The 13,373-nt window shown below is 41.6% G+C and overlaps 1 protein-coding gene across 2 annotated transcripts in view; it reads right to left on the bottom strand.

The window, feature by feature from the left end:
* Nucleotides 1-266: 266 nt before the first annotated feature.
* Nucleotides 267-13,373, bottom strand: part of col17a1b (collagen, type XVII, alpha 1b) — a 28,133-nt gene continuing 15,026 nt past the window's right edge. For both annotated transcript variants that reach the window (XM_061039917.1, XM_061039918.1), the window contains 40 exons: nt 12,647-13,099; nt 12,506-12,559; nt 12,396-12,413; nt 11,929-11,955; nt 11,760-11,822; nt 11,566-11,670; nt 11,415-11,468; nt 10,716-10,751; nt 10,535-10,588; nt 10,402-10,437; nt 10,284-10,319; nt 10,117-10,179; nt 9,382-9,417; nt 9,138-9,209; nt 9,008-9,034; nt 8,876-8,911; nt 8,731-8,766; nt 8,566-8,646; nt 8,381-8,416; nt 8,196-8,288; nt 6,945-7,016; nt 6,551-6,601; nt 6,366-6,425; nt 6,219-6,278; nt 6,101-6,127; nt 5,938-5,997; nt 5,730-5,816; nt 5,167-5,205; nt 4,951-5,058; nt 4,737-4,856; nt 4,519-4,647; nt 4,287-4,421; nt 4,074-4,193; nt 3,791-3,979; nt 3,303-3,452; nt 2,981-3,208; nt 2,224-2,388; nt 2,019-2,099; nt 959-1,042; nt 267-864 (listed from right to left, as the gene is read on the bottom strand). In XM_061039917.1, coding sequence (XP_060895900.1) covers nt 809-864; nt 959-1,042; nt 2,019-2,099; nt 2,224-2,388; nt 2,981-3,208; nt 3,303-3,452; nt 3,791-3,979; nt 4,074-4,193; nt 4,287-4,421; nt 4,519-4,647; nt 4,737-4,856; nt 4,951-5,058; nt 5,167-5,205; nt 5,730-5,816; nt 5,938-5,997; nt 6,101-6,127; nt 6,219-6,278; nt 6,366-6,425; nt 6,551-6,601; nt 6,945-7,016; nt 8,196-8,288; nt 8,381-8,416; nt 8,566-8,646; nt 8,731-8,766; nt 8,876-8,911; nt 9,008-9,034; nt 9,138-9,209; nt 9,382-9,417; nt 10,117-10,179; nt 10,284-10,319; nt 10,402-10,437; nt 10,535-10,588; nt 10,716-10,751; nt 11,415-11,468; nt 11,566-11,670; nt 11,760-11,822; nt 11,929-11,955; nt 12,396-12,413; nt 12,506-12,559; nt 12,647-13,099 — 3,437 coding nt within the window. In that variant the 3' untranslated portion in view covers nt 267-808. The remainder of the gene's footprint in view (nt 865-958; nt 1,043-2,018; nt 2,100-2,223; nt 2,389-2,980; nt 3,209-3,302; nt 3,453-3,790; nt 3,980-4,073; nt 4,194-4,286; nt 4,422-4,518; nt 4,648-4,736; nt 4,857-4,950; nt 5,059-5,166; nt 5,206-5,729; nt 5,817-5,937; nt 5,998-6,100; nt 6,128-6,218; nt 6,279-6,365; nt 6,426-6,550; nt 6,602-6,944; nt 7,017-8,195; nt 8,289-8,380; nt 8,417-8,565; nt 8,647-8,730; nt 8,767-8,875; nt 8,912-9,007; nt 9,035-9,137; nt 9,210-9,381; nt 9,418-10,116; nt 10,180-10,283; nt 10,320-10,401; nt 10,438-10,534; nt 10,589-10,715; nt 10,752-11,414; nt 11,469-11,565; nt 11,671-11,759; nt 11,823-11,928; nt 11,956-12,395; nt 12,414-12,505; nt 12,560-12,646; nt 13,100-13,373) is intronic.

The following is a 13,373-nucleotide window of genomic DNA, read 5'->3' as shown; positions in this document are numbered from 1 at the left end:
ATCAGTCATTTGTTAGCGATTGTCCGAGTCTCTGTCTTTCAACTACGTGAACTTCATTCTAGGTTTTACCCACAAACCTTTTCAGAGACATTTACTGTTAGCCCTCACCCTGCCCTGCTGCACAGATGACCCTCACTATGACTGCTGCGTTCAGTTCATGGATTAGGATCTAATGCTTTGAGTGTTTAATAACATTACTTATTTTGTTATATATGTGGGACTAATGGATAACTGCCAGGGGTCTTAATGCTGGACGTCTGCTTGAATAATGTGAATATTTAAATCTTTTTATGACAAATCTGAAGAGTTGTGTTGTAACAACATGAAACACTTACATAGTCCTTAATACAGTATAATCCTCAATGAATACAAAAAATAAACAGTACACCAGACAGTCAAGTTACACAAGCAGTAAGAAATGATGCAAAGTGCAAATAAAGTATCAGCTTTGTATTGCTTAGAAATATTCTCTTTAACAAAGTTGCCCCTGGAAGAAAAAAAAAAGGTTTGAATGCAAGCTCCTTACTAAGCAAAGTAAACATTAATACACCCACATGTTCAAAACAACATGAAGTCTGTGTTACAAAAACACTGACCAGCAGCTGAATCCAAACCTCTACTGCCTGAAAGAGTTCATTTTTTCAAGAGACTGATGCATTTCTTAGCATTTTTATTTTCTAAAATTTTCTAAACATTTTTCAAAAATGGCAACAATAAGGATCGATTTGACTACTCGCATAGCAAAGGTATAACACCAACAAAAAAGATGAGTAAAAATGAAATGTGATATGATCCAGTAGTTTGTTCTCTAGACGCCAGTGGCTCGACGGCGATGCCTCTTGTGCTGACCGACCATATTCTCTTCTGCAGAGGATGAAATAAAGGTATAATATTAAATATATGCATTTAACACTGGATGTTGTTTTTTTTTTTTTAAGTATCATTAAACGGAGGTTACCTGCATCCCTCTTCTGTATCCTGTGTGGAATTTCAACTTTGAACGGCCCCGGTAGTCCTGGAATACCTGGCTGGCCACGGTCACCTTTAAACATGCAAAAGAATAATGATGGGGAAACGTAAGAAAATATGAATGTAGCGACGGACAAGGAGTCCAATGTGAGGAATACAGGGACGACGATGGATGATATTTACATGCACTTTGAAATCAAAATCAGTTTTTCTTTATGGAATGTGACAAATACATGTTCAAGTCATTTCTGTGCCATACAGTTCTTCAGCAATGGAAATGTCGTTCATTACTCCAGGAAGTAGAACAGGTCTTTGTTTCCATGGCTACCACTAACCAGTTACTTTGCACTATGTACATTTATGTGTGTTTGAATTTATTATGCAACAAGTGAATTTATGAAGACAGAGACAGACTGCTGTCCTATAAAATGACTGTGTACAGAACACCAAGCACCTGGCTGACGCGTAGTGATACATATTGTGAAAAGTCCCAATGATGTTGTACTCTATATCCGCGCTCATGGAATGAGTTTTGTCCAATAAGATTGCTTGGTCGGAACTCACAGTATATTCAGAGAGGGTGTGTGTACTTCTTGCGGCTGAGTTAAAGCCGCTGTCTTGTGAGTTTCAGAGGATTTTAAACAAAATGACTACAAGATAAAGTTTCTCCCTGATTTGTAGTTGTCTGATTCAGATACATGTGGCCAGCACATTCATTTTGGTCAGAAATACCCAGCACCAACAAACTACACTTATAGAGCTCCAAGTGTCAAGTGGTGCTTATGCAGAATCACACACTTCTAAAAGACACAAGGAACACAGAGAGAACCATTCACTATCTCTGATGGTGAGACAATGAGTCAGCAAAGAGTGCTGCAACTCGAGGGAATATATAAACTCCACACAGCTGGACCAAATCATGGCCAATCAGTCACACACACCTGACACTGCACTGACATGATAACCTCCCCACACTCAGTGACTGACCCCTGTGGTCTCCGTCACAAATACGAAATAAGCAGTGTTTTGTAAACTCAGTTTCAATGTACCCTTTTCTCCTCTAGGTCCTGGGTATCCTCTGTCTCCCCTTGGTCCAGAGCTTCCCTGGGGACCTGCGATGGTGCCATATCCTGCAACAAGGCAAAAAGCACAGATTTTATCATGACGAAGCAACATTTTCCAACTAGGCTAACAAGAGTCTGGCATGTTTTTTCCATCACTGTAACCCAGTTTGTGGAAACACTGTTTTCTCACTTCTGAAGAAGTCCATGAGGTCAGCTGTGACGTTGCCGTAGGCTCCGATAACACGGCTCACACCCGGTGCTCCAGGAGGGCCAGGTGGACCGGCGGGACCCTGAATTGCTCTCATATTAGCCCTCCAAGGACCACTAACCAGATACTCCTGCAGCAGGCCTTCATCTAGAGGAGGGGAATTAAATCAAAGAACTGTAGAGACATTCATAATATAAACCTTTCTATAAACCTACCTGCCTAAATAAACATATTTACATTTCGTTCGTCATGTTGGCCGGAGATGGAGGATGAAGTTCTTTTACTCAACAAAGTGGCAACAGGGCACAACATGGTTGACATTTTGGCAAACTGTCATTGTTAAAGATGTTGGATTTGCATAATAGTGCTTACTCTTTGCATTGTATACGCAGATGTGCAGCCACCTATCACTGGAATACGTTTATTTTGTGGAAATCTTCAAAATGTCACATTGGACTTTTTATTGCAAACAAATGTAAGGATTTTTAAAAATTCTGACATTAGATAAAAAGGGGCAGCTCCATTAGGGACGGCTACACTACAAACAAGAACTGCTAAAAGATAAGTAGGGATACTTCTAAAGCTGCTCAATGGAGCCTTTGCTCAAATGTTAACAAATAACGGATAAAAATAGGTTTAACTTATCCATGGGGCATTCTCCAACCAAGGAACTCATGGGAACTGAAATAATAGCATATGTGCCATGTAGAGGTAAGACAGACGGCTGTTACAAACTCACTCTTGATGTAATCTGAAACTTTTACGGCGACACTGGAGTAGTCCATCATCTCGGCAAGCCTGCTGCCATCAGTCTCTGAACGTCTGGAGTTGTAGCGAGAGTCACCCTGAGAGTAGCTTTGGCTCTGTGTGTAGCTCTGACTGTAACCTGGCTCTCCACGTTCTCCTCTCGGTCCCATCGGTCCAGGAGGCCCTGGTTGTCCGATGATGGCACGACGAACATTATCACCTGAAAAATAAAAGTGAATCTACTAAGGCCTGCTCTTAAAAGGAGAATGCTGATCTCATTTCTTTAATCTGTGTGTGGGTGGTGAGCAGCTTACTGGTCAGATACTCCTGAATTTCAGCACGGATGCTCTCCCGTGGGAAGTTTCCACTGGTGGAAATCACACCAGAGTAACTGCCTGAAGAACCCTGTGGTCCCCGTGGACCTTGAGGACCAGGAGGGCCAGGAAGACCTCTGAACCCAGAACCTGAGAAAGATTCAAAATAAAGTCTCTTTTATTCTGTGTTCACAGCGGGATGAAGAGACCTTGTGCAAACCCATTAACGTTGATATCAAAGCACCACAAAAAAAGTACTGAAATTGAGATTATGTTTGTATAGTGTTACGCTCTACAGAAAGGATGTTTTGATACAGGGTGTTTGAACTGATTTGAATTAAAAAGGAACCTCACACCTGTGCCAGTCAAAGCCATAAAACTTGAGTGTGCTCAAGTGCTTGATGAACACACTTTTTGACAAAATGGTCCCAGATCAGCCTACCACTGTTTAAACGACACGTTGTGTTCCTCCTCTCCACCGGACTCACCTTGCAGGTAACGCTGAATCTCCTCCAAGCTGTAACCTTGTTGTCCTGCTCCATACACGGTGGCAGAGGAGTGTCCCTGTGGCCCCTGAGGACCAGGAGGGCCTGGCTGTCCTGGAAAACCTGGAGAACCCGGAGGACCAGGAAGACCGCGATGTGAGGCAGATGCTATCCATGACTGGAAATCAGGGTCTAACAGAGGAAGAAACGAGGAAGAGGATGATTGAGTGACAACAACCGAATGACTCTGAAAACAGTTAAGCCTCCTGTGAAACGTACGACTTACTTTTAACTAAGTCAGAATAATCGATGGTAAAGGTCCTGGAGCTACTTCCCCCTGTAGCAACAGACACTGAAGGACCAGCTGGACCAGGAGGCCCAGGCGGACCTCGAGCAATCCCTCTGTCTGAAGATGAGAATGAAAGCAGATTGATTGATCAGTGGAGTACAGACACCTCTTTAAGGGACAGTGATTTCTCTCAAAGTAACCTCTGCTTACCATTCATGATATTGAACACATATCTGGCGACCTCTTCTACATTATAACTGGCTGAAATTCCTCCAGATGTTCCTGGTATCCCAGGTGGTCCTTGTGGTCCAGGTGGTCCTGTTACATATCTCCTCACATCGTCTCCTGTACAGATCACAGCAGGGATACACGGTTTAACAACTTCAAGTGGAAAGTACAGACTCAGCAGACCTGCAGTGTGTTGATAATGTATTGTACTTACTCTGAAGCATGGCGATGAGACCACTGACAGTGAAGGATCCAGAGCCAGAGCCAGAGCCAGAGGCAGGTCCAGGTGGACCAGGTGGACCTGGAGGTCCCTGAACACCAATGCTGAAGCCTGAGCCTGAACCTGGAATAGCACAGCACAGTTAATGGTGGCTCCCCAGTTTACTACAACACGATGAATAAAGTCAATTCTGGGGAGTAGCAGAGGCTTACGTTGGATGTATGCAATGACCCGTGCAGAGATGTCATCCATAGAGCCTGAGAAGCTTCCAGGGTGTCCTGGAGGCCCAGGTGGACCTGCAGGTCCTTGGAAATTGGACTGTAGGGTTCTACCTGTGTGGAACAAAAAAAAAAACACGTTCATCTTCTCTTCTTTCCCCCGTGACAGTCTACATGCATCTGATGTGACCTGAAAAAAACCTCTTACTTAGATAGTCAGTGATGTACTGGCGCATCTCACTAGAGGAAGAGAAGGAGCCTGGAGGACCAGGAGGACCTTGGGGACCAGGGGGGCCTGAGGTGACTGAGATGGAGCCTGAAGACAAACAAGACCGTTAACAACCGGAAGATGTTACCTGGAATCTAAATCCATTTGGAAATACTGTAAAGAGTTGTTTGGGCAATGATTGTGTTTTTTCTTTACCTCTTGAAGACCCTGGAATTCCAGGAGCACCAGTGTCCCCTGAGAAATGAAAAACCAAAGTGTTATCTTGATGTGATGCACACAAGTAGTTACGGTGTTTAAACCTCAGACTGTATAAAACACGGATGTAGTCACAGAGACGTTGGTTTCTGAAGAGGCGCTATGAAGCCTCGGCAGTGGGTTGCTATATTTGCAACGCTGACTTTAACTAACTCCCGGCTTAGCTAGGAATCGGCAAAAAGATCGAGTTGAGTCCATTGTTGAGGCATACAGCTACAACGTGTTCAGCAGTGAGTCAAATCAGCCACAACCCTATTATTGCAAAATGATGCATAACTCTTTGCCTCTTTGAACATGTTTATTTCTGCTGTAGAAATGTTCTTATGGAGTTTCCTTGGCTTTTGCAGCCAGCCTCAAGTGGACACTCGAGGAACTGCAGTTTGTCACCCCTCCAGTATTGGCTTGATTTTCCAAAACTGGAGGTGGCTGCTTGAATTAAATTACAATTCAAAAATAGAAAACACTGACAGCCATCACAGATTTCAACATGTTGGTAGGTTTACCTTTATATCCTTGTGGCCCTGGAGGTCCAGGAGGCCCTGGTGAGCCTGGGGGTCCTGGGAGCTGAGACCCTCCAGAATATGTTGATACTGTAGGTAGAATTATATAATTACATTGAGTCATATAGTGCAAAAAGCTGGATTCCCACTCACATGTGTCTGTCCTTTATAACTTTATTGTGATTTTGTGCGTCTGTGTTCGGACGCCTACCTCTGTCAGAGCTTCCTGGTCTCCCTGGGGTGCCTGGCACACCTGGCTGGCCTGTGTCACCTGAGATAGACATCAGATTTTGGTTATGCTTAAAAAGGCTCACAGCTATCGATGCTGAATGAGATTTAAAAACAAGACACATAAATTAAATAAAGATTTATACCTTGGTATCCTCTTGGTCCAGGAGAACCTGAAATAATAAAGGAGATGTTGTAATAAAGTCATTTAATAAAATCTATGAATACAGGCTACTGTTTGAGGTCTTCACTTAATCTGATCACCTGTTGATCCTTTAGGCCCAGCAGGTCCAGGTGGTCCTGGTAGTCCAGAGTGGTATGTTCCTGTAAGAACAGTGATGTTTAAATGTTTTGTTTATTCACGTCAAACCTTCATCAAGATGGAGAACAAATTATATATTTGTGTCATACCAGAGCTTGATGCAAAGCTTGTGTCTCCCTTGTCTCCTTTAGGTCCTGGTATTCCATAACCTTTGAAGCAGAAATGAAGAATCAAGTTTGATATAATGAATGGCTCAGCTTCACGTATCACCAAATTATTTTATTTTCATTGCATCAGATTTTTTTTTTTAAAGTGGATTTAACGTGTTATTCACCTGGCTGACCAGGAGGCCCTTGTGGTCCTGGAGGTCCTTGTCTTGAGTCACCTAATGAACATATTTATGAAACAGTCAGTGACATAAAATAACAAGACATTAGGGTGATGTATTTCAAGATGCTACTAGCAGGAGCCAAGAACAATCGTGGTTGCCGCAACTTTTTTATGGCGTTATCTGGAGATCATGAGTTAATCATATTGTTATCTTTAGATTATGACATCATTAATCGGTCGTCCTCCTAGCAGGTCTGGGAGACTAAAATCACTCTTAACACACCTCACACCACAGGAGAATCTGGAAAGATAATCGGGCCTTTGTTGACATTGGTCGGAAGGGCCCAAAATCACCCCGCTTTGCATTGTATAAAAAGAGCATGTTGTGTCTTATTTACCTGGACGTCCAGGAGGACCAGGTGGGCCAGGTGGACCTGGTTGTCCTGTATATCCACCTGAACTAAACTGACCTGTAACAGAAAAAAAAGATAAGTATATTTATTTTAGTATATACATTTGAGTTTTTATGTCATTTTTTGGGCCTGCATTTATTGGATGAGACAGCTGAAGAGAGCAATTCAATTCAAATTCAAATAACTTTATTTATCCGTTCGGAACTTCATTTGTGTAAAAGAGCATCAGTGCGCATACAGCTAGACACAAAAACAACAGCAGAAACACACACATACAAGTGGCTCTATTAAAAGCATGATAAATAGGTCATAAATAATTGTTATAAGCGGTTAAATGAGTGGTAACGTTGAGAGGAGAAAGGGGGGGGTGACATGCAGCAAAGGGCCGAGGTCAGTTTCGAACCAACGGGTGCTGCGATGAGGACTATAGAATCTTTACATGGGGCGCTACATAACAGCAAGGTTATCCGATTCCCCAAAATATTACTAAGTATTTAGCAGGAATCTGGTTTGTAACAAGGACCAAACCTGAGTCACAATGTGAAAAAATATTAACTAGTTTTATCATTTTTAAGCTGAAGAGCTCAAGATTTCACAAGTAGGAAAGCCTGTGAAGCAACCTAAAATCCAAAATGTCAGTCTTATCATTTACTAGAATTAACCACAATTATATTTAATGTACTGATTGTATTTTACTGCTAAGGAATTCTACTTTTTCTATAGGATAAGAATTGTGTTTTAAATCTCCGTCTCAACATGAATAGTCTCCCTTGAAGTGTTCTCTGCCTAGTTACAGCACAGATACAGCAGCTTATTTCTCAACTGTTAATCTCTTGAGCCAAATGATCTGCATGTGAATCAAGAATCTGTAGCTAAAGGACTGGTTTTATTCCCAGTATAAATGACAAATCGTGTTTGATTTTTAGGTTTTTTATCCTTGTGGGTAAAAAGTCTGTATGAAGACCAAAAGAGGAGGAGTCCATCAATGCATTGTTGGAGCACAAGAGCTTTTGTTAAAAAGATGATCCTTTGATGTTGTTCATCTCTATTCTCACTGCTCAATTTGCTTTCCAGTGACCAAAGCAAAGACATGAAAGCCCTGTTATATGTTATCTAGATATCCGCACCAGAAGTACCAAAAAATTGGCCCACAGATGCTAATATTTGTCAAGCAATTTTCAATGCTCACATTCAAAAGCTTTATCATCGTAAAAATCCTTAAAAATAACAACTCACTTCCGGTGCTGCTTGTTCTCACACTTTCAGACGTTCTTACTGATATTCCCGCCTCTCCCTGGTCTCCCTTATATCCTCTGTCACCTTTAGGACCTGTGATGACAAATAAAATGCAGATTCTATGAGACTCAATGGGCTACTTCTCCTAAAAGCTTCCAGTGGAAAGAAGGAGCAAGATGACCTACCAGCCTGGCCAGGCAGACCAGCAGGACCAATGGGACCTGAGGAGAAAGAGCAAGAGTATTGGTGATTTTGAAGCTCCCACTACTACAGTAATAGGCTTTGTTACCAAGGAAATGGTTTTAGGTACAAAACATGCAGTTGCAAAAGGACATAATTTGGCAACTTTCTGGACTGCTTGAGGTCAGACCTGACAATCCTGGCTGTCCTGCAGGGCCAGGAGGACCAGCAGGCCCAGGTGGTCCTGGGATGCCAACAGAAGTGGAGCCAGCTGAAAAACACAAGTGATCAGATCAGAGGGTATATTTTCAAAGAAAAATAATATGTTGGAATGTAAATTTCATCCAGATCTTACCAGCGTTGATGATTCTTCCTGCATTACCGGTTTCACCTAAAACAGAAAGCCAGATCCTTAAGGACATGCACAGACCGATGGTATAACACACAGTATTTCACAGAGCAGAAGGCTTTGGAAGACACGAGGTTGACAGAAGATGTACCTTTGGAACCAGGTCGTCCTGGATTCCCTGCAATCCCTAAAAAACAAAGAAGACAATCAGTAGGTACATTTGAATGTTGAGAGCATGCTGAGCTGCAGAATCAACAACACAACAGAATAATAAGAGTCGTACCTGGAGGTCCTTGAAGTCCTGGTTGTCCTGCAGAGGGTGAGATGTTATGAATATACTGTATAAATTCCACATCCACTGATGACAACATTACTAAAATGTTAAGGATCAAGTGATTTCTGGCTCAGTTTACCTGCAGCTCCATTATCCCCGGGAGGCCCAACAGGACCTCTGAGTCCAGGTGGCCCAGCAACTCCCTGATCACCTGCAGGAAAACAAACACAACGATGATTTAAGAGTTCTTTGGGTGTTCTTTTGTTTGACATATTAAATGTTAAGAAAACGAACCCTGACCCTTGTACATTTGTAAGCTGTGTATCATCCAATGTGAGGTCTTTTAAAATCATATTAAAATGTGTTCCCCTTCTGATATTTACCTCTTGATCCTTTGACACCGTCATGTCCAACCAATCCTGATGACATAAAAATACAAATTATATCAATATTACTTTAATCTATAAGCCAATCAAAAATCATTTATTTTAATTAAATGATATTCCTCCTGATATCATACACTGGAAAGTAAGAAGGAAACCAGGAGGAAAGGCATTAGCAGACTCCTATGCTGCCCCCTTGTGGAGTATCTGATTTATTACATTTATTTGTTACTTCCTTAATGGAAATTAAAATGATTTAATCTAATTAAAAAATACAATTTCAGAAATACAAAAACGTGTCTTTATCTTAAAAACATATCCCAATTATAAATAGTAGAAATATCATGAAATGTTGTAAATAAGATTAAATAAAACACATGTAGTTCCTTTTTGTGAAAGAGTAACGTTTCTAAACTCATCACTCTACGTATGTAATTTTTAGTCTGCAACAAAATCCGACTGTCGTCCCCACAACCACCGCCGTCCTCATTCATGCACGGCCTGCTCTGACCTCCCCCTCAGCGGCAAGGAAGTGTGGACAACAGGAACACGAGGAATGCAAAGGAGAAATCCTTCCTGCATATTATCCAATATGCTCTTTTTGTAAAGTGTCTTGGGATAACACTTGTTGATAATGATTGACTGATTGATTGATTTATAGTTTAAAAGAGGAATAACATGAATTTAGTTTCTGACAAATATTTTTCATCTGATAGTTGCCGTCCTCAAACTTACCCATTGATCCTTTTTGTCCTTTCTCTCCAGCCGGCCCTGCTGGTCCTTGGAAACCAGCTTCACCTGTGGAGTTGGACAAGTTGATCAGGAAACTGCACTGAATCTTTACAGTTAGGACGCCTCTCTCATAGCTTCAAGTATAGTTTGATTCCCAAAGATGTACTGACCTTGCAGACCTCTAAGACCTTTGTCCCCAGTGTCACCTGAAAAATGCGTAGATTAAGTTAGAGTTAGAAACTTTGAAAAGCCCCAAAAGTCTGAATAAAAGTTAGGAGTCAAACAAACCTTTTTGTCCAGAAATACCTGGAATACCTCTGTCACCTGTAGAGCGAATGGAAGGACATTGTGGTATGAAATAAACTCAATTAACAATGATTTTTACTGTATTAAGCAAACAGGCCATGTTCATATAACACACCTTTAAAACCAGGTAGCCCTGCCTCGCCACGGAAACCTTGAAGACCTGGTGGACCTGCACAAAACATGAAATGAAAAATAAAGGAGATTAAGTCATAGGCATTTTTTTAAAAATAGTAGTTGCTTCTTTTAGATTTGAGGAAATCTTGGACTCCATGGGTGTTTGACACGGCAAGACTCACCTGCTGGCCCAGCAATTCCAGGGGATCCAGTATCACCTGGAGCAAAGATGCAAAGATTATTATTATTGTTTTTATTATCATCAGTTACCGTAGTTGTAGTATTGCAGGAGAATAATTGTTGAACAAGAACAAGAGCCTTTTGCCAACCTCAAAATGAAAGGCAAGCTAAGAAAAATAAATTACAATAGAAATAAATCACAATAGTATTCAACTGTGAACTGACAATTCAGCCATCAATATGCCATAATAAAGCACTGTGTCTTTGTTTTTGATACAACATTGATATTATGAAAAAATATTCTGATTTGTAATCCTTCATTATCATCATTCGTGTTGAACATTCATAGGTGATAGAGTTAGAAGTGAATTGATAAAATATAAATTATTTTGTAGTCAAAATCAAAATAAAGATTTTAAAAGTGAGTAATTTATAGATGAAAAAATCAAATGTTTTCTTAATACAGTGAAATCTAATGAACATTTACTTCAATGCATCTGTAATAATTACTAACTGTATACAAACATCTGCTGTAGGGATCTAGTTCGTGTTTCACTGATGTTCAGTTTACTATGCTGCCATCTGGTGTTTGTTTTAGGTAATACACTTTTACAAACTGACCATTAGTTAAATACAAATCGGTGACGTTTTAGTTTTACTGTTTATTTAGAAAAAAAAAGGGACAAGTTCAACGCTCTCACCTTTAAGTCCAGCCAGGCCCACAGGTCCAGGAACTCCAGGATCTCCAGGAGCGCCTGCAAGAACCAAAGTCATGAGTTGCTATTGACACAACACACATAAACAAGTTACATTCTTACAACACATTCTTACTGCTGAGAATCTGAGCCTTACCTCTATCACCTTTCGGTCCAACCCCTGAAGGTCCAGGCTCACCTCTCGGGCCAGCTGGACCCTCCCGACCCCTGATTCCAGGTGTCCCATCCAGTCCATGATCACCTGATCAGGTATTTCACAAACAGATGATCAATCCCTGTAAATTATGAGCATTATATATCATGTAGATTGAACAAGAGAGGGTGCTGTACCTTGGATTCCTTTTTGACCTTTAGGACCCTCAGTGCCTGCATGTCCTTGAGCACCTGGAGCACCTGAGGTCAAAGGTTACAGTCAGTCAAATGAAAGTATTCATAATGCTGCGTCATAGTGTGACAATAATGTGAAGAACTTTTAAAACTGAAATAAAGTGCTCCTCACCCATAAGTCCAGGTGAACCAGGATCTCCTGTGACCAGCAAAACACACATTTGATATTGATGAGTGTACGTAAGAGATGACACAAACAGTTTTAACACATGGGCAGTAGTCCTGAAAATGTTCCCCAATTTTAAGGGTGAGCTGTATGTGCCGACTTAATAGGCCCATTTTTTCACCTTGACTTTACCGGTACTATATGCTGCCAGCCGCTTTGTAAAATTTCCTCTCAAAGTTGTAGCAGGTAATATTCAGAAAAATTCACTGCCAGCTAATTCACAGGGGTGATGACTTTATGTCAAATACTGTGATAACAGGCAATCAACCCGAGCATAGCTAAAACCGTCATTTAGTGTCAGACTCTGACGATTGGTCTGCTGTCTTGACCCCCTACAACAACAAAAAGCTTCACCCTGCAGGGGACATATGTGAATAAGAAACAGGGGTAGGCTGTCTTGAAATCGTTCTTACCTCTAGGTCCTATGTCACCTTAAAAGATAAAAAAAAAAAATACAAATGATTCAAACACGCAGACTCATGTTAAATTGTGCACATTTTGGGATATAAGTTGCAGTATTAACCTTTAGGTCCAGGCATGCCTCGGTTGGAATCTCCCACTGAGGATACTAGAAGAGCTGAGACAGGAAATAACACTTCAATGACATGTGTGTTTTAGGTTTGTGTGTGTGTATACTGATGTAGGCATTACATATGTGCAGTACCTCTGAACGCCTGTGATTGCATTTCAGTTCTGAACATGTTCTGCATCATCAGTTGGAGAGAAGCAGCGTCCATGTGTCCTCCACCGAAACCGGCCCCTGTGCTGACTGCGCTGCCACTGGAAACGGTGCCAGAGCCTCTAGCACTCGCTGTGCCCGACCCGCTGACCCTTCCAGACCCGCCAGCTGAACCGCCTCCAAGGCCGAGATCAAGATCATTTCCACCTGTGGAGCCGCCGCCGCCGCCGCCACCACCGCCGGCACCAGCTACCGCTATTCTTGTTTTGTCGCTTCCACTTGCACCTCCAGCGCCCAAGTGCATATCGGTACTGGATCCACCTCCAGCCACATAGATGTCGTTAGTTGAGCCTCGCTGCCGACTTGTGCGAGCAGCAACGACTGAGGACTCCGCCTCCAGGGTAGCCACCCGATTCTTCAGCTTCCTCACATCCTCGGCTGAGAAAACAACATTAAAAGTTTTTAAGATGCACATATAAGGAGCACAAAATCTTTATAACAGTGTTGTATTCACAAGCTCAACTCTTCTCAGGATCGTCACTTCTGATCTAAATGTCTGCACATAGACACAACATTAAAAAAGTTTTTGAATTATACATAATACAGTCAATCTTTAAATATGGGGTAAGGGGTTAAATTGTGTTTGTAAACCATGGATTTAAAAACAACATTTTTCAACACAACTGATGTAAAAGAAACAAAATCTATAACA

Source organism: Labrus mixtus, chromosome 6 (assembly GCF_963584025.1).
Source record: "Labrus mixtus chromosome 6, fLabMix1.1, whole genome shotgun sequence".
Lineage (NCBI taxonomy): Eukaryota > Metazoa > Chordata > Actinopteri > Labriformes > Labridae > Labrus > Labrus mixtus.
This window is presented reverse-complemented; position numbering and strand designations above follow the sequence as displayed.